Source organism: Liolophura sinensis, chromosome 2, assembly GCF_032854445.1.
Source record: "Liolophura sinensis isolate JHLJ2023 chromosome 2, CUHK_Ljap_v2, whole genome shotgun sequence".
NCBI lineage: Eukaryota > Metazoa > Mollusca > Polyplacophora > Chitonida > Chitonidae > Liolophura > Liolophura sinensis.
This window is the reverse complement of record NC_088296.1, coordinates 8,775,596-8,795,977: the sequence shown is the minus strand read 5'-3', so window position 1 is coordinate 8,795,977 and position 20,382 is coordinate 8,775,596. Positions and strand designations below refer to the sequence as shown.

The window sequence follows — 20,382 nt, the reverse complement described above, 5'->3', positions numbered from 1 at the left end:
ATCAAACCAGGTCTTGGACAGGGAATGTGTGGATTCTAGAGTTTTAGACAGAGTTTCAGATTCATTACAGGTTTCACCCACTATTCACGAGACAACTTCGAGTCTTGGAAACAGTTCCATACTCCTCGTGGTGCAGGTTCCATGCAATGTCTAACAGACATCTGCACCTTTGGACACAGTTCCAGATTCCTCCTAGTGCCGGTTTCCTCCACTGTCCATGAGACAACTGCGAGTTTTTGACACAGTTTCATACATCTCGTAGTACAGATACACGGTCCAGAGACAACTGTAAGTTTGGGCCACAGTTCCATACTCCTCGTAGTGCAGGTTTCATCCAGTCTCCAGGAGACAACTGTTTTGGACACTTCTCGTAATGCAGGCTTGAACGAATGCAATTTTCGAGTACATACTCCTGAGGCTACCTCTACCTTTACTTTACATCACTCACACCATGCATTGGCAAATTTGTATGAAACTCTTCAACAGTGCTAAGCCATACGGCTTCACGGTAAGAAAACAATATTTAAAACCTTCTACTGATACGTCGTACTTATCCACTCTATTTTATTAAAGTATGTCTAAGATCAAAATTCTGTATTAGTGAGCGTGATGTGAAGCGAGTGTTTAAAGCAGTGTATGTACAAGATACCATACATGTACTGTGAAGATTATGTTTTCGTTGAATATAACCATACAGGCCCATGCTCTGTGCAACTTTGACGATATATATATATATATATATATATATATATATATATATATATATATATATATATATATATATAGATAGATAGATAGATAGATAGATAGATGACTACGGGTGGCATTTTAGAAAACATCTCGACAAGATGGCGGTTTAAAATGTGACAATTACTTTCTGAACGAAATGTAAGGTATATATAAATTGCGTTTAAAGGGATACAGGATCGATTCTGACTGGCTTATTTGAGAAACAGACAGGTCCAGGGTATGACTTGCCTGAACTGAATTCTATGTATGGTACATTGATTTAAGTCAGACCGTGGCTGCAAAATTTTACCCAGGAAACCCTATCTCTACTGCCAGCCAATTAGCGTCAATTCCTTATCCCTTTAAGACAGCTGGACAACATGTTTGTATATAAGCATGAGGCATGGGAAAACCTTTATTCTATTTTGCCATTAATAATCCTTTGCTCCAGGAGTGCAGATCTCTGTTCATCCACTAAGGATTTGGTGTCGTTAGGTAAGTCTGTTTCCACGACCGGCTCGGGCTCCACTATAAGATACATATCTCCGTCATCAGTGACTTTAATCAACTCCTCTTCCTTCACGTCCTACAACAAAGGGGACAAGAGTTTTAATCGGTTCTTCTTTTACGTCATGTAGCAAACGCAAACACATTTTTAAAAAATTAGATCAAATTCCTCTACCTCCTCCAACAAACACAGGAAAATTTATCAGCTCTTGTTGATTAAAACAGTGGCAGCAAAATTTTGATCTTCTCCCATTTTTCTAAAGCCCAAAAACAATTACGGGGTTTCCTCCGGGCTCTACCGACTTTCATCTAACCGTAATGCTGGCCGCCGTCATATAAATGAAATATTCTTGAGCACGGCGTAAAACACCAATCAAATAAATAAATAAATTAACAAATACGGGATATTCAGCTGCTTTGATAGGCGTGAAATAATACTGAAATCTACCATTACGGCAAGAATCCAAGGATCGTGGGGGGAGCTTAAGCCTTCTGTATTTTACCTCATCTTTTGGTATAAAGTCTTTGCCGTATCGAAGTTTATCCCGGACAGAACTTGGTAAATAGCAGAAAAGCTGGTCGAATATTGGTATGATATACTTCGGATCAATTGTTCCTGGCGGGTTGGCACCTGTAGGAATGAAAATGTGTCAAAGGACATACGGGATTGCCCTGAGGGAGGCTGGCTATAATAATATAACAACTATAACATGTACAATATTTACTTGTTTCCATAAATATGCTTATCGATATACATTTCTTCGTGAGGTTGTTTCACCTTCATGTGCCTCTTTTTTCTTTGATCTCCATTAATCGCCTTTTTTTTAAATTTTAACCGCGATCTTCTTCCCTTACAACGTCTTGTTTAAAAAAAAAACTCACCCTCATTATACATATATTTATGTATTGGATTGTTGTGTTACGCCATATTCTATGATTTTTACTGATACGAACCAGAGTCCTATGAAGAAAACCACCAGTACCATAAGGGACGTATCAACGTGGATACCTTAAAATAATTTTTTTATTGTGTGTGTAATGTTGCACAACCGAGATATCGCTGTTCAAAGTAAACTAAATCGCGCATATTGAGACAATCGAATGCGCCGCCATGTTATTAGTGTTATCCGGTCAGGTGTGAGTTATTTCTATAACCCCAAGTATTAACTGTTTCCGCTTGCCACCCGAACACCGTTTTGCCTTTTAAGCTGATGTGCATATATGAGTGGTACGATTACCGCGATATTGGGCTTTCTGCTGCTTTAACATCACCCAATTCATGGTACAGGAAGATTTTTTCATTAAAGGTCTATCTTTTAAGTCATTAAGTTACCAACCACGTCAAAAACTAAAGTTTAAGTGTGATTCCACCGCTCTTCCTAACTCAAAATATATTATCTGCTTTTTAAATTGAACCATCCAATTCTGGACCGAAGGGTGTGATATCACATGAGAACTACGCTTTAGCGAATCAAAGATGGACAAATTTTGTGGGACAAAATACAGTAAACTAAATATTATACAGAACTTGCGCCGCACTGTAATAATTTTTCATCTACTCTGCCATTTGCCAAATACATCTGATAAATCAACTTTACGTACAGGAAGTTACGCAAAAATGGATACAGTAGAGCGATTTTAGCCTCATCACTTTATGTTTCCTACAAGTAAATCTACACATTAGTTATGGTCGATCGGACATTTGACATGTAAAGAACTTCTTGGAAACGATTCTCCCTCACCTGTTGCATGGCTAACAATCAGACCAAACGCCACTGTCAAAATCATCCCTATTAGAGAGTACCACATGTAGGAGAGTGAGTAAAGGTAGGACAGGAAGGAGCTGGAATCAGAAATAGAAAGCTACATTAGAATGACGTAAATTGGATTCATGTCAACATACGTTTATGGTAATCTCAGTTAACACCTTGGATAAAAAATTTAAACACTTTTCATGGGAGTCAATAGTTGTCCTGGTGTGCAAATCACGATGCTGACGACTGGTATATAGCCTCCTAAAAGCCTGCATATAACATCATATTTCGACAGGGCAATTTCAACCGGAAACCAACACCCGGTCTTGTAAATTTTTAATGCATTCTCTATACCTTTCTTTGAGTTAGATACATTCTCTATGCTTAAGAGAAATACTAAGGACCTCATATTCCCGTCCAGCACACATGCCATATCATACTTACTCAATGCCTGAGTATTCCCTGTATATCTTTTCAGGCAGTTCCACGGATATGTCATTCTCCGCTACGGGCACTCCCGTGGACATATAGTCGCTGGCATTCCAGGCAGCCATTGTTAGATTGCCTGCAGAGTTGTTATAACCGGGACATTGGTCAATCGGCGCAGCAGGAAGGTATGGGGTCTTGACAGTCAGCGGTGAAAAACTGGAACCCATAGCAATCCAGAAAACCAAAGCGAAAGCACCAATGGACCCGGAGATGGCTCCCTGGAATAATCATTTAATACAAGTTGGATACCCTTTAAGTGACAGTGTAGTTTGGATTACATTGAAATTGATGCATTATATACCAATAACACACTTTTGCATAGGGTATTTTTTTTGTTTTGTTTGTAGTCGTCTTGGATTAATATCGTATACCAGCGCATGTTTTTTTTTTCAACAGAGGAAGTGTCAGAATTGACTCCAACAAAGAGGTAAACAACGGTTATAAGTCTCTACTATGGTCTCCCCCAATACACAATTCCATCACATATCAGGTCAAAATAGTTTCAAATTATATTAGAACAACGACCCTTTATATATCTACCTTCTTCACAACCAGAAACAATAACCTGTTCTCGAAAGTTGTACTGCGGAACTGCAGCACTGTTTGGTGTTGAACTGAAAAAACATTACAAATGCGCGAGATTCGACAGAACCCCAATTACCAGCTGCCAACCCATTCATGTTAGCCCAGCTGAAAGAAACAGGCACGCGCGCCACAATCAAGGCTGTAGAAGTCAAGACACCCGGATTTTAGAGCTATAAAATAGACTAATTGATACGCGCATAAGTAAAAAACGTGATTCTTTATGGGTACCTACAAAGGTGGGGGCAAACAAGACAAATGTATACTGATCGTTGTATGCTTTATATTCAATTCTTTATCATCGCTCAAAGCGTGTTAGACAACGCCCCTGTTTTTAACCAAGCCTCGTTTTGGGCTAAACACCGAGCGGATAGAGCACTGAAACAGAACTGCTTGGCAAAGTGCAAGTGTGTATTATAACTGGGTGAGGTTTTCACGGCTGTCGTCTTCTGCATGACACGGCAGTGGTGGCATCGCTTTGGCGGCATGGGCTCACCTTGCCACAAGAAGACAGTATATGTACACAACTAATGACTTCTTGTCGTTACGTAGTCCTCTTCCTTCCACCAATATTATACTGACCGCCACCGTACAACTAAAATATTCTTCCAAATTATCTGGTTGTAACAACAACAACAACGACAAAAGAACGACCTTAGCTGTTGCTGATGGGAAAAGTGCTCCGAGGACAAAGAGGCCAGTTAGTGGTCCACCCATCGATCCAAGAATTGTCCCAGAAATCTGTTTAACACAGAAAAATAAAACCATACATACATTATACAAGTACGTAACCTTAGTTGGTCCCATTGTGCTCTCTCTAGTCCAGAGCCCTATAGCCTTGTTGTTTCACCTTATGGATGAATATAAGGCTTCTCTCTAACGGGAATTTAACCACCGGGGAAAAGGGTTCTACATTTAATTCATGTTCAAGGAACTCAAGAACATTTTGCTGATATGGTTTATGAATTTATTTACTTTTTTGATTTGCTGGTCTCCACTGTAATCAGTAATAATTCACTTTGCAACGCCGGACGTTATAGGAATGGTGGGTGGGGGTGGGGTGGGGTGGTGCAGGAAACCGGATAGGGTTCGTGAGAAATTCACGACCAGTTGTTACCAGACTTTTCCGGATAGAACTGGACAAAACGTGAGCTGGACTTGAACTCAGAGCGACCACATTGGTCAGAGGTTCCTGGGTGATCGTGGTGCGTCAGCACGCTGTGCACGCTGGCCCCTTTCTTTTATGATAGTCGACACGCTATATAGTATGTATACATATAGGGAAGAAACCAGGCCTGAAAAGGTAACGTGTCAGTTTTACCTGATTTAAAGGCCCTCCAATCTGCATGACAAGGAATGCTATTCCAATAGCCAGACAGCCCAGAAATAGCACTGCAAACGACAAACATATTCAAGAAAAATCTAAACCTAAGCTATGTCCATTTGATTTACTCGATAGCCGATTAACACAATGGCAGAAGTCCATTTCCTAAAAGTATGCAACATCCCTATAGCTCGTCACCATAGCACGCTAACTGGTGGAGAAATATGCCAACCTCTTGGGTGGAAATTGTGAACTGCATCATGGGAAATCTTAATATAAACGCCTGATACAAGAATTGGCCACACTTTGAAACCGATACTCCTTATGAAAAAACTGCGATTTCGTTGATCATTGTTGCTATGCAGTTAAGAACCCAGTGACTATTTTTATATTTCCACGCAACTATAAAACAATTGCTATCACTGTTGTCCTTTTACAAACATTCCGTTGTAATTTTTCTTAAGTCTATTTCAACACATCCGTGTTTGGTCCAGAATCAGCCGTTTCTCAAACGTTTCCCGTGCATCAGAGAGAAAGAAAAATACATGGCTGCACAGATAGATCACATAATGTGCTAAAGATCCAAGAAAAGTGTAAAATACCGTGAAGACAAGCTAAATAAATGTTTGCATTCTTCTAGGTCATGGACTTCTGAAAATACTCAAGAATTTTTAACTTATACGATGGTCAGCTTTATGGAAGTCGGAAGCCTTCATCCAGTACAGGTATATTGTTAGAAAAAAAACGTTATTTTTGAAAATGGCTGATCCTCTGAGAAGAAGTTATCCTTGTGACTGACAAAACGACAGTGCCCACTGCCTCTCAGTTATTTCCTTAATGTTAAAAGTGATCTTGCATACTAATTCATTCATTAGCCAATTGGTGATTGACACCGTGCTTAAGACGTTTTGACTTATATGACGGCGAACACTTTTAACCATATGGCTGTAATGTAGCTTACAGTAATGTAAAAACTACTATCGCCGAAGTATTACAGCTTGTCTTTTTATTGTTTAATATACATGTAACAAAACACTTACAGCACAGGGCAGTAAAACCAGAACAGCGACGAGAGTGTGATAGCTGGCAAATAGTTCCGCATAACCGGTAAAATACGGCCCTTTGTCACATTACCTTAGTTAGCTTATTTTGCTTCTAATTGTTCGTGTAAATCCTTAAATAGTAGTTTATTACTCGCATCCGAGCACCATGATTTCAGCTGTGAAAAATCAGTGAATAAATGAGTTATTGGCGCTGGGATAACGGTAAGGGCAGGACAAACAAATATTACATTCCAATATTAAGTTTTGCCAATTACGCTTTCATTTCAGATACGGATATACCTGTGCTTTTTGTTATCAGCGTCGCTGTCAGCTCGGAGACCTTAGGAAAGCAAGGTTTTAGAAAGTCGCTCCAGAGAATGGCAGACATGGCGCTGAATCCGGAAGAAAGTGTGCTGAAAACAGCGAAAGCTGTGTTTAGGTCAATTATTGTACAAGAGAATGCCATTTCCTTCATCGGATATGTACGTAATCTATTATCGTTTTATATGCAATACATGGCAGCCGGCCTTCTGTGTTAAGAATACTCCAACACTCTAAAACATTCGCTCTTAGTTTCTTTAATGTTACATCTGTAAGTTTTCTTGTAAGTAATCTGGCACTTTTGCCTTACAACTGTGTCGAATTCCGCTTAACACGGAGCAGCGACTGTATATTCATCGCGTTGAATTTGATAGCCACGTGGGATATATGTACAGTTGTAATCAGAGCGCAGCTGAGAGACGTATATTGATTACGGACAACCTATACACTACGCGATTTGCATACTGATTCCATTCACTGGCTGAGAACATTTGCTGCGTATTTCTTATTGGTATAATTTCTTACATACCTTTGTCTTTCGGAGTTAGTGTTAAACGTTGTTTTGGATATGGATCTTGCGATTATCGACTTGGAACGCCCTTTACGGACTACAAATGGTATACGAATGTCGGACATGACGCTTATATTTAACAATTTTTCAGTCATTTGACGACAAGTCATTAGGTGTGTGGATATATACTTTGTGTTCTTGTGACAAGGCGAGTCCATGTTGCCGCTACTGGAATATCATGCCGAAAACACCACATGACAGCACGCCTCAGTTATATTGCACTAACACTGGGCCAACAAGTCCTACTTCCCTGCTCTGACCTCTCAGTGTTGAGCACCAAACACCCCTGGAAGGATCCAACACAGGTTTGATGTCAGGTTTCCCGGCGTTCTAACCATTTTACCATAGACACTATCGATTGAGAAATAGAATGAATTGTGTAGAATCTTATTCAAAGTCTGCGCACAGCATTCACACTCCGCCATGTTTGAGTAATGTTTGAGGGCGCATGACTCATTAATCGTACACATTCTTACCTTAGAGACGCGCTGAACAATGACGCTAAGAAAAGTCCCGGCAAACCCGGCTGTTTTCTAAACAATTCCATCACAAAGTAAGGCAGAATCTGGAAAGAAAACAAAAAAAATGTCAAATTAATTATTTCTAAAATCAGAAAGGGAAGGTAACTCAAATTTGGAGTCAGTAACATGTTATATGACATCAAGACATATATGATCTTAAAACAGTGTTTCATTCTACATAATGGGGCTTTATTGATGAGACTTTATTAAATCAGTCGGCTAAATGCATTCAGCTAAACAGTCACTCTCGTTTCAAAGCTTTTGCCTTTTATGAGTGATTGAGTAAGTGTTTGACGTTTAACGTCGTACTTAACAATTTTTCAGTAATATGACGACGAAAGAGCCCTTAGAGAGCATGAACGTGTACCTCCTTGTTGCAGGACGGATTTCCACCGCTCTTTCATAAATCAGTCAGCTAAATGCATTCAGCTAAACAGTCCCTTTCGTTTCAAAGCTTTTGCCTTTCATGAGTGAGTGAGTGAGTGCTTGACGTTTAACGTCGTACTTAGCAATTTTTCAGTAATATGACGACGAAAGAGCCCCTAGAGAGCATGAACGTGTACCTCCTTGTTGCAGGACATATTTCCACCGCTCTTTTATCTAGTGCTACCTCACTGAGACGATTTACCGATGGCAAGTAAGGAACCGAGCGTGGGGGAAACCCATGACCACCTGCAGGGTGCTGAAAGACCGTGCATAGTTGAGAATATCCGATGTCAGATTAGCATAAACGTTTGCAATATGAAAGACTACTACGAAGGGTTAAACAAGAACACTGACGACAGTGTGATAATTGGCAAATGACCACAGGCAGCCTGTGGAACAAGGCCTGCTGTCATTTTGTCATATTGTAACTGTGTAACATGTAACTGCATGTGTCTAAATATTCATAATATTTATTACTAGCATGGACCCGGATGTCAAACATCCAATAAATAATGGATGTGTAAAGTAAACGTTTAACGCTTAAAACGTTTTTGCAAAATGACAGATTTAATCATGCAATATATACATGTACAGCTAACCTGATTTGGGTTAGTCACTAGTTTGGCCCCGAGGGGATCGCAGTGGGTGTGGGCGAAATACGAGTAGGCGATGAGTCCCTCTAAGTACGCCAAAGAAGAGAACAAGAAGAACCCAGGAAACGTCAACAACATCACCCTGTGGGTACATGAACAAGATTAATTGATTGAGTGATTGATTTATCCACTCCATTTAGGGTCTACATGTAAAAATTCTTATTTGACACCGATATATTTCACGTGGCATAAATTGTATATGACGGTAGCCAGTATTTTTTGCCTTTTTTCAAATGCCAGTTTCAGGTTACTGTTTCTTAGAAAGGTGTCATATCTGGTGTATTCTGTACGGCCATTCAGTGAGACAGCACTAGAATAAAACTTAAAGTGTATATCGGCCATCCTGACTTACACTTTAGCTCCGGTCAATGTCTTCATAGATGAGATACGCTGAACAGACGATTGGTTTATTCCCAGCCCAAGCGCCCGTATGGAGCCTCCTACAATGAGGTTCCAGAAGGTGTGCCTCGTGCGCGGATCAGGATTGAAACTGTAACAAAAAATTGAGTGATGAAGGTAATTAATTACGGCAGCTTAACACATGTTGTAAAGCAGCTGAAAAAAGGGAAGAGTTTTTAGCTATGTTTGTGTACACATATGCAGGCGGAAACTGTGATTTAGGAATTTATGACTTTGTGAGCCAATTTACAGATTAACTCGCTTAGTTACTGACCAGGGCAAAATAAACGCAAAATGATGTAGGCATCTACTTACTCGTATAATTTTATCCGGCCACCTTTCTCCAGATAATGAAGAAAAGATCCCACTCCACCAACAGCAATTATACCCTACGCAAAAAAGTGAGTGTTCAGAATGGAAGCGATTGTAGCAAAACCTCCAATGTCTTACAATATTCTAGCCACCTTCCTTCAGATGCTGGAATAACACTGTGTTCAAAATCGTATCTGTCCGTAACTATCCTTTGCTTATGTAACAATTTATCTCATGCTTTTTGATACTGTGCCTTAAAGCAACGTATAATAATTCCTCTGAATGAAAATCAAGATGTAAAAATTGATCATCGCTTTATGTTTTCTTAAGATAGTTATATCAAAGATCTTACGCAGATGTCAGTTTTCAAATGTCACACATCTTGACATGCAGAGTGACAACATGTTATATACCGCAAAGAGATACGTGGATTGTGAAGTCTGCTTACGGTGGACGTTTTTGATGGTGTTTTTAATGACTTTTTATGACTGCTTAAACTAAAGGAGTGATACGGGGCGATTCTGATGTCTGATTACGCTACAGGAGTGGTAGACGTAGATCCTGATGTCTGGTCTCTGCTTACACTAGTGATGTGGAACAGAGAGATGCCCGAGTACACGGCTGGAGTGATACGGAGAGATTCTGACGTCTGACTACGCTACAGATGTAGTACAGGTAGATTCTGATGTCTGTTTGCGCTACAGGAGTGATACAGAGAGATTCTGATGTTTGCTTATGTTACAGTGGTGATACATATAGATTTGGATGTCTGCTTACCCTAGTAGAGGATAGATATAGAGAGATTCCAACGTAAGTTTCTGCTACAGACGTGATACAGTTAGAGTCAAATGTCTGCTTACGCCACAGGAGTGAAACAGAAAGATTCTGATGTTTGCTTATGCCACAGGGGCGATACTGATAGATTCGGATGTCTGCTTATGCTACAGGAGTGAAACAGAGAGATTCTGACATATGTTTCTGCTACAGAAGTGGCACAGATAGATTTTGATGTCTGCTTATGCTACAGGAGCAGTGCTGATATATTCTGATGCCTCCTTGCACAATATGAGGGGTACAGATAGATGCTGATGTCGACCTTGAAATGTGCTACTCACCGCTATGACGACGGCCATTATGCCCATCAGCATAATGATGAATTGTAGAGCATCTGACCATATCACAGCTTTTATCCCTCCCTGATAAAAAGAAAACATTCACTCAAAATGCACTTATGAACTATTATATGCATGCATTTCGATCACTGACCAAAGAACACAAATATAGCAAATCCCCATTGTGGCGTCAAATCTGCCGACCTTTCGATGGGTGGGGGGTGGAGGGGAGTAGGGACGGAAGGATCAATCGATTTTTCTTAACTTTTCTCAAAAATTACACCACTCTAACCTAGTAAACATCGTTTGCGATAAATATGACTTAAGTGTACAGTTTTTCAGCCATATGACGACGAGGAGCCATTACGTGCGTGTACATATACTGTACCTTCCTTTGGCAGGGCGAGACGGGTTTGATCAAGAGGTCTTCCTACTTCGAGGCGAACGCTTAAACCATTAAGCCACCGAAGCGATATTATTTAAGAGGTTTTATAAATGTCTTCCCAGTGGTGCAAGGTGGAAAAACCTTACATAATATGAATTCGCTGATATTTAGTAGATATTAAAGAGGTTAAGATACACCTAAACGACCTACGAGTAACGAGTGACCTCGTAGTTATCTGTGTACGACGTCAGGTTTGGCAAATCTAGGTCACACGATCTGCTCTTTTTTTTACGAGCTGAACGATACTTACTCGTACTGCATTTCCGAGTCAATATTGGGGGGTTTTATCTGATTGAGCGTGAAATAAAAGTGAAAACAACATACTCATGAAGCAATAGGCTGTCGAAAGTATTGAATTTTACTTCCAACATGTGGAAGTTAAGCTAAGAAAATGTAATTTTTCCACTGTATGTATTTTATGCATGTAGCCTTGTGCGATAGCGATATATCATATAGCGTACGTCCCGCAGTTTTCAAGCTTTTTCCATGCTGTAAACATGTAAACATTATTCAGCTGTGCGCCATTCTTAATATATATCACCAGTGACTTCATGAAAATGGAGAGTTTGTCTAATTTATTTGCCCCTGGGAAGGTCTGTCAGCAACCTGCGGATGGTTGTGGGTTTCCCCCGGGCCCGATTTCCACCCATCATAATGCTGGCCGACGTCGTATAAGTGAAATACTCTTGAGTACGGCGTAAAAGACCAATCAAATAAATAAATAATTTATTTGCAGAACACAAATCGTGAAATTCGAGTAGCTTAACATTTCCCCGCTGTAGCGACACGAGTTCGCCTAAACTCACGCACACAAATCGTACTCGTATCCCGTGGAGAAGTATCTTAACCTCTCTTTTAAGTATTATGTTGTGCTTACGATGGTGGTGTAAAATACAGCTGCAATGGTGACGAGTATCACAGAGTAGACGATCGGAAAACCCGTCACTGAAAACAAAACCGATCGCATGACTAAATGATAAACAGTGTTTGGGCCAAGAATTTTCTTTCTTGCCTTCTATTTTCGCTACATACATGAACTGTCACAAACTGGCCGAAAACCGCAATCGAAGCAGAGGGAGCTGCATTCGAATCGGCTGCATACAAAAAAATACCTTTTTGTTTAATCTAACACAACAAATGTTATTTTCATTCAATCAACACAGAAATGTGTTATCCTAACACAAACATGTGTTAAATAAATGTGGAGAACACATGTTTGGGTTACAAAATGATATAACACAAACTTGTGTTGAACCAAAACGAGGTAAGTTATGAAATGAAACAAAAACATGCAAGTAATGTTTGTACCATCCAACACATCTTGTCTTCAATTCTTTCTACACAAGACCTTTTCTTAATTCAGCGTAAGATAAAGTTGTTCAAATATGACACAAGTCTTTCGTTGGAAAGAACACAAGTTTGTGTTCATACAACACAAGTGTTTTTGTATATCGCTAACACCCTGGCATTCGAAAGCAATTCACCGCTATTGTGGTCCCAGCCAGTGTTGACCTCCATTACTTATTAAGTCTCGCTTCTTTTTGCATGCAATTTGAACTTTAACGTATCCAAGCCTATGTATGGGCCTACCCCCAGTTTCTGTTGTAAATAGTTATAAGAACGTCTGCTTTAATCTGTTTTTCTACGGAACCGACATTTTCCCGTCGAAAAAAAAAGAGAAGAAAGACCTAACCAACCAATCAAAATGCTAATATATGAAATAATAGTTTCCCATTGGCCACTAAGTTGGAGGAAAGTACTTTGAACGGAGTTAGCTGATTTAGTTTCTTTATTTTTCGATGACCAAAAAAAAAATAAATAAAAGATAATTTATTTACTTCATTTTTTTATCACAGGGGGGAGGACTTTCTGCGGTGTTTAATGATCCAATCGGAAGTGCCGTTATTTAGAATGCAGCGTGCTAATTGGTTCACTAAGTCGCGGTATTATCCACCCAATTAGCAGACTTATCCTCGAGTTAGCCTGCCAATCACAGGTGTTTTAAACAACAATTGTTACAACAGGCCGCTCTGAAGGTGTCTCTCACTCATTATAATTCCGCGGTTTTCGACCAGTATGGCCACAGTGTTTTTGTTCGCTTGCCCAAAGTCAACATACATATGAATTAGCTCATCTGTGTTAATACCCATCTTACAAAAATAACGTAAGGACAATGAAAGCTATTCTCGGTCCTAAAACAAGCGGTGATTGCAAGCCATTGGCTAGCTAACTCTGGGGAAAGTACTTTACCCCGACAGTGAATCAACCGGCATGCTGCATTCTAAATAACGGCACGTTTGACTGGATCACTAGCACCCCCCCCCCTCCCACCCTTGAAAAATATTAAGAAAATAAATCCTCTTTTTTCTGGCTGTCAGAAAAAAAGAGAATAAAGAAATTAAATCAGCTAACTCGGGACAAAGTATTTTCCCCGTGAAAAAAAATTAGTAAATAGATTCTGTTTTTTTATTGGCCGTCGGAAAAAAGAGAATAAAGAAATTAAATGAGTTAACTCGGGAGAAAGTAATTTTCAATGAGAAGATATTATTTCGAATATCAACATTTTGATATGTTGGTTAAGTCCGAGGAAAGTACTTTCCTTGTGTTAGCAGAACTGTTTTTTCCCTCTCGTTTTTCGACGGCGCAAAAATAAGAATTATAAAATTATGTCCCTTTCCTAGCCCTTCAGACAACGTTCTGTTATCAAAATCAATACTAAAACAAAACAAAGAAGGTGTAAAAGAGAAGAGCCATCCATACCTGCTTCCAATGCTGTAGCCGGACCAAACAAAACAATCCCCATATACCATGACTGTAACATAATATAACAGACTATAGTATAGAGAGTAAATATTCCGATCTCTCGTCTATTTCCTTCCGTTACGGTTTTATTCCAACTATTCGTGGTTGAATTTATTTATTTACTTGATTGGTGTTTTACGCCATACTCATGCGTATTTCACTTACACGACAGCGGCCAGCATTTTTTTTTTTTTTTTGATTGGTGTTTTACGCCGTACTTAAGAATATTTCACTTATACGACGGCGGCCAGCATTATGGTGGGTGGAAACCGGGCACAGCCCGGGGGAAACCCACGACCATCCGCAGGTTGCTGATCAGTCCTGCCTACGTACGGCCGGAGATTAAGACAGCATGAGCTGGATTTGAACTCACAGTGACCGCATTGGTGAGAGGCTCCTGGGTCATTACGCTTTGCTAGCGCGCTAATCAACTGAACCACGGAGGACCCCAACCGTAAGTAAGCCACCCCGCCCGAGCCATTATACTCATACTGGTCAACCAGTCGTTGCACTATCACCATAACTAAAGAATATTTCACATATACGGCGGCTGCCAGTTACAACCTTCTTTTTTAAGGTGTTTTTTTAAGGGCTCCTGGGTCATTACGCTTTGCTAGCGTGCTAACCAACTGAACCACGGAGGCCCCCGTGGTTAAATAAGAATAATTTATGTACCGGGCCGATAGAATCATGGCTTAAGCGGAATTACGTACAAAAACTAGAACAGTGATATTAATTGTAACTCATTAGACGTCTTTTAGTATAGCAGTTCTTCCATGTCTGATCCCAAACTGTCCATATCCGCAACTCTGAATGAATTTAGGTCACTATTACTTAAAGTATGGTAAAATTAGTGAGACACTTCATAAAAAGTCGTTTTCATAACTTCTTTAACCCTGTTGTAAAGCTTCATAACTGCCTTCGTTTCTCCTATTCTAGCAGAAGAACAGTTATCTTGTGTTTCCGACTTAGGTCAGAATATTGTCCAGTAAATAGCTACTTAACAAGATCGAACTACTTAACAAGATCGAACTACCTAACAAGATTGAACTTCGAGCGATTCAGATCTGTGTAATGTGTGTTAGGCCGAGGAGACCTTCCATCATGTTTTACTCATGTGTCCGCAGTACACCGCTCCGAGACTAACGTTTTTTCCTGATCATGCAGATTCTTGGGTTGTTTATTTTTTCAACCTGTGAGGAATTATTCATGTAGGGTCCACATATTTTAAGCCGAAGCATTATGCCAATAGTTCTCTATGAATTCATCCTTGTGGATTAGAAATACCTGAATATCTGAAACACATCTTGGTGCAAATCATTTCACGTAATGGAGTTACGATGTAAAAAAATCTATGTATGTATAAAGTACACCAATATGATGTTGTCATCACATTTGATAAACACTGAGATTAAAACAATGCAAAAGAACTAGCCTGGACGGTGCTTCGTCTATCAGCAGAACCTGATGTAATACATGTACATATAAAATTAGATAGGGGATTCCGTGGCCGAAGTTGTTAGCATGCCAGCGCCTCTCACCAATGCAGTCGCTGTGAGTTCAAGTCCAGCTGTCTTTTTCTCCGGCCGTACGTGGAAAGGTCTGCCAAGAACCCGCGGATGGTCGTAGGTTTACCCCGGTCTCTTCCCACCATAATGGTGGCCACCGTTGAATAAGAGAAATATTCTTGAGAAGGGCGTAAACCACCAATCAAATAAATAAATTAAAAAAATGACAGCAGCGACGACAGTGTGACAGGTGAGACGAGGGAAACTTGTTTTATGGTGATAATTTTAGGATGTGTACTGTGTTGGGGTTTCGGCAGGCCGCATTCACAATTCTTTCACTAACGAAATCTGAACCACCGTCAACTCTTGCGTTGAGGACGTGACATCTCATGTAGTAAAATAAATAAATAAACGCCTTTTGGGTTGACTGAATTTAGTTGTAGTGCTGTTAATATTTTTTAGCTTTACTGCATGTCGACAGTTACGAAAATCTTGTACCTCATACTGTGTCTTATATAAATATATTTTATTTCACTGATTTCTTTACTGCTGTATGCTCAATAATTTCTCATTTTTATGATGATAACCAATTCTATAAAAGAAGGACAACTGTGGCAAAAAGAAAAGCTCGGATATCTGACCAGACACGGACGAACATTTCCACTTGTTTCGACACTTACAGTCTCGTTGGCTATATTGGCTAAAGATAAGTAATATTCAACGGACGTACTCTCAAAAAAAATATTCTGTAAAGTGTAACAGAAAGTTTGTTGTCTGGGTAAAACTAGAATTTATTCTGTTATTGCAGCAGACTATTCTGTATAATATAACGCACATATTCTGTTAATTCAGCATAACCATTCTATTTGACTAACAGGATGCTATTTTGAATATGACACAGTATTGTGCGATAATAAGACAATACCTTCTAGCATCACTAAAACAACACACTTTATGTAAAAGTTCACAGAGTAATCTTTTGAGAATAAGATGTCATATTGTTCTATTCAATAAATAGTCCTTGTCCACATTTATGCATGCTAGCAACTCTTATATCAGGTTATAGTTTTGTATACAATATACAGTTAGTTGTCACGGAAACCAATATGGCAGCGTTGGGGTCATATGTTTTGATATAGTATGTCTACTTGGTTAAATCCAGCATCCAAATCAATCATCGAGTATCATTTGAATGTGACGTAAGACGGTGGCGCAAACGGTCTCACAATTAAAGTCCAATAATATTTAATAGGGGACAGTGAAAATACTGAGACTTCGAGTCCCGGTGTGAAGTTTACATAAGTCATCGTTAAATCAGCTGACATATTCGTCTTCATACACGACAGCCTGATTTTGCATAAATAACTCTTGTCAAACCGGACTGTCCATAAGAGCCAAATGTCGCCATTAGAACAGGCGTTACACTAAAAAAAGTAATCTTTTAAGTTCTACAGAAAGTCTGTTGTTTCAGTGATGCTGGAATGTACTCTGTTGTTCTAACCTAATATTCTGTCATATTCAACAATACCTCGTTAGTCCAATGGAATCTTTATGTTAAATGAAAAAAAAATTATGTGTGTTACATTTAACATATCATTGTGTTGTAATGGTAGAATACATTCTAGCATCACTCAGACAACAGACGTTCTATTATTATTAAGAGATTCATTTTTTGAGTGTAGGCCTACATATGTGTAAAGATAGTTTGTTACTTCTCGGCAGGCGGTTTTGCAGTTTTTTTTATGCCATGCGTTGGGCTAGTGCCTTTTTATAGCGCTTGCTATCAACATTATTAAATCATCGTCAGGAATACATTGCACTTTTTTCTCTCCCTGTACTTTTGAATTTCAATAAAACCAGGTTATCAGGAACTAGTTGTCTGTAATAGCGCATGCGCCTGGCAACGAAATATGATACACGAGTGAAAGATATCCCACTTTGCGAGATGCGTGGTAGAACCTGACTTTGGACAGCAATTTGTGCATTCTCCAGGCCTTGGCGGCAATAAGAGGTCTACGACAGCTTGTGCGGCCCGTTTGTGCGATGTAACGTTCGCTGAAGACTGCTTGACTTCCATCAACATAATCTGCAGATGTCTACGACACTCCCTATCGTATGTGTGAAGACTTCTTGAGTTTGGCGTAAAACAAGAATCCAGTAAAGAAAAAAATGAACAAAAGAACTTTTGTTATTTCAGATGAGGTGTGGAAATAGACAGTAAGCGGCTTAACATGACAACTCTTGTCTGTCAAATTTTATTGTGGAATTTTTACGAGGCTTTGCATCATAACGTATTATCGCTATGCAACCCCTCGTCCTTCGCACAACTTTTTTCTGGCTTTACCATCTTGTGTGTTCTTTAATGTTAGTATATGTAAAACAATGTAAAGTAAACAGTGAGTGTTTCATAATCTGAACATAATTATTAAAATACTCACATAATTTATAACACCTAGAACGGAGGCTACAAGTCTGACAGGACGGGAGTTGAACCTCATATCAAGATACTGAAATATAAAAAGACAGAAGCATAAGGAAGGTTTAGAGTTCTGTATTGTTTCTCGTTAAAGAAAATAGTATTACATCTGTATCTTGTGACTTGTCAAAAATGTTATACAACTTTTTTAACATTAATTTATTGAGCACCTGTTTACAAATAACAAACCCAGAAAGTCAATTAAATTGAGGATAATCCTAGAACAGAGAATAAAAGTCAGCCGACATGTAAAACAAAGAGTCTAAATTTCTTATTAGGCTATGTAATACGCTACGTTAGCAAAACACGATTTTGCGAGACTCGTATCCCACGCTGATATTGCTGAAAGACAAAACAGTTTCCAGATGACGTCAGCGGAAACAGGTGCCCGAGTTGCAGAAAGAGGACGCCCTTGATTGGATAAAATTGATAACATGGCGGCTCTTTTGATTTTCTCAGTGATCGTGATTTGCTTGCTTTGATCAGCGATATCTAGATTGTGTAAAATTACGTTATTTATTTATTTATTTGATTGGTGTTTTATGCGGTACTCAAGAATATTTCTTTTTTGCTATGGCGGGTCTACTAGAGCTGGGTGACAACAATGGCCTGATAGATGATGTCAACTAAAGGTTCAAAGTTCTGAGCTAGCGATTCCTCTATTGCAAGAGCAAGACAGAAAGGTCATTATTAACACTCCTAGGAACAGACAGCCCATCTGTCAGATATACGGTCGAAGCCAAATTCATTTCAAACATATCGTTTGTATACATCAGGCCAACCGATTGTGAAGAACTCACCTCATATGAACTGGTTAGTTTCAATGGATGAAGAAGGGGAACAAACGTCTGGGAGATGATGAGACAACAGAAGAAATACCCAATGAGACCCATCCAGTAGTGTGTGCCGTATGCGTACATTTCTGCTGGAAAGCCTAACATCATAATGGACGATTCGAAAGATACAATCAGTGACATGGCAACCGGGCCTACTTTCTGTTTCCGATTCCCGAGGAGGTATTCAGCGGTCGTTTTCTGTTTCCCGCCCGAGCAAGCGAAGAACACGCCGATAGCAGACGACATTACGATTGTTGCACCGAAGATGACATAATCGGCCCAGTGGAAGCCTCTTGGGACGTAGTCTGAGTCCGCCATCTTGGTTTCTGCTTCCACAGTAGCGAAAGGAAACAAACTGTAGGCTGAAAGCATTTCGGTTTTTCAAACGGTATCCACATTTGCCCAAAACACCGAAACTGTAACTAATAGCGTCTCCATTATAGGTTGATCTTATTTTAATTGAAAACTGAAGTAATGTGTTTAATATAGGCTTGTGCAGTAAAACTGTTTAAATCTTCCCACACATTTAGAAAAAAAATGATCAGAGAAGCATTATGACTGAGTGACTGAAAAACTATGACTGAAACAATAAACACGAAATGATGTTACGCCATTCTAGAGTGTTTCGGTGAAAACAGGGCAAATTAACTATATTTTGTCTACTTTCAAAAGTTTGCAACTATATATTTCGTAACTTTTTATTGGAAATTAAACACCTATTGACATTAAAATCTGTAAACAACGTTCTTTCTAACACAGTTTCTAGAGGATGGATTTAAGAAGTTCTATAGAAATGTGCGTTTATCACATCGTTGTATATATTCATGCAACTATATGCACACTGAAAATGCAGAGTATGTTTGTGTTAAAAAAACCCCATCAAATGTAGTGTATTTAGGTTATCTTAAAGCAGTTTCTAACTCTTATTTAGTTTTCCAGCAAAAAATATATTGTTAGGGTATCATTTTAAAGAAACCTTACCTGAACTAGAAAATGAATTTGAGTATTGCAGATTTAAGACTACGTCTTACCTGAGGTTGTTAGAAAGACAGCGCCCTCTATAATGACACAGATGAAAAATCGTCCAAGTACAGGCACCCCGAAATGACGCAGCATGTTCACATTACCATCTTAGCGTGACTAGGAATTTCGTTACAGATACAACTTCTTTTCGGAAGCCAGGTGGGCCAGATCATTTTGTTGTTTGTGAAAATATTATCCAGGTCGGAGTGCTTATATCTTTCACATCTTATACATCTGTTGCTAAAAGGACGATCATGAAAAGGCGTGAGGCGCATAAGACCCCAGAGCTTTCCAGTTCTGCCGCGACCTTTTTATGCCGCGATTTTTTTTATGCCGTAACTAGGAAACTAATATCTGCAATGTACTTATTTTGTACTCTCGGCCTAACATACCGAAGAAATGTGGAGCAGCAACTTTTATTCTTTTGACCATTTATATCGCGCCTTTAAAAGTCAAGTGCGGCTTTACGTCAGGACGATTATAAAGATTCCTGAAAAATCCCGCATACACCTGATCCCAGTTGTATGGGTTAATTTCTTTATTTATTTG

General features: G+C 39.3%; 1 protein-coding gene across 1 annotated transcript; it reads right to left on the bottom strand.

The window, feature by feature from the left end:
- Positions 1–1,144: 1,144 nt before the first annotated feature.
- Positions 1,145–19,128, bottom strand: LOC135462451 (sodium-coupled monocarboxylate transporter 2-like). The gene is made up of 16 exons (XM_064739679.1): positions 18,775–19,128; positions 17,937–18,005; positions 13,949–14,000; positions 12,066–12,133; positions 10,747–10,827; positions 9,635–9,708; positions 9,273–9,410; positions 8,867–9,002; positions 7,797–7,885; positions 6,729–6,841; positions 5,383–5,453; positions 4,644–4,802; positions 3,435–3,697; positions 2,979–3,079; positions 1,740–1,867; positions 1,145–1,315 (listed from the first exon to the last, which is right to left on the bottom strand). Exons 1-16 carry the CDS (start codon positions 19,126–19,128, stop codon positions 1,145–1,147), a joined length of 2,067 nt encoding a protein of 688 aa, XP_064595749.1.
- Positions 19,129–20,382: the final 1,254 nt, after the last annotated feature.

What these genes read in the sequence shown, in the direction of transcription:
- LOC135462451 (XM_064739679.1), bottom strand. Translation starts at nt 19,128, where the DNA reads ATGGCGGACTCAGACTACGTCCCAAGAGGCTTCCACTGGGCCGATTAT. An exon ending in TAATGGCCGTCGTCATAGCG is followed by an intron (nt 9,709 to 10,746) that starts GTGAGTAGCACA and finishes TTTTTTGCGTAG; the next exon opens with GGTATAATTGCTGTTGGTGG. An exon ending in GCTGATAACAAAAAGCACAG is followed by an intron (nt 5,454 to 6,728) that starts GTATATCCGTAT and finishes TGTCGTTTGCAG; the next exon opens with TGCTATTTCTGGGCTGTCTG.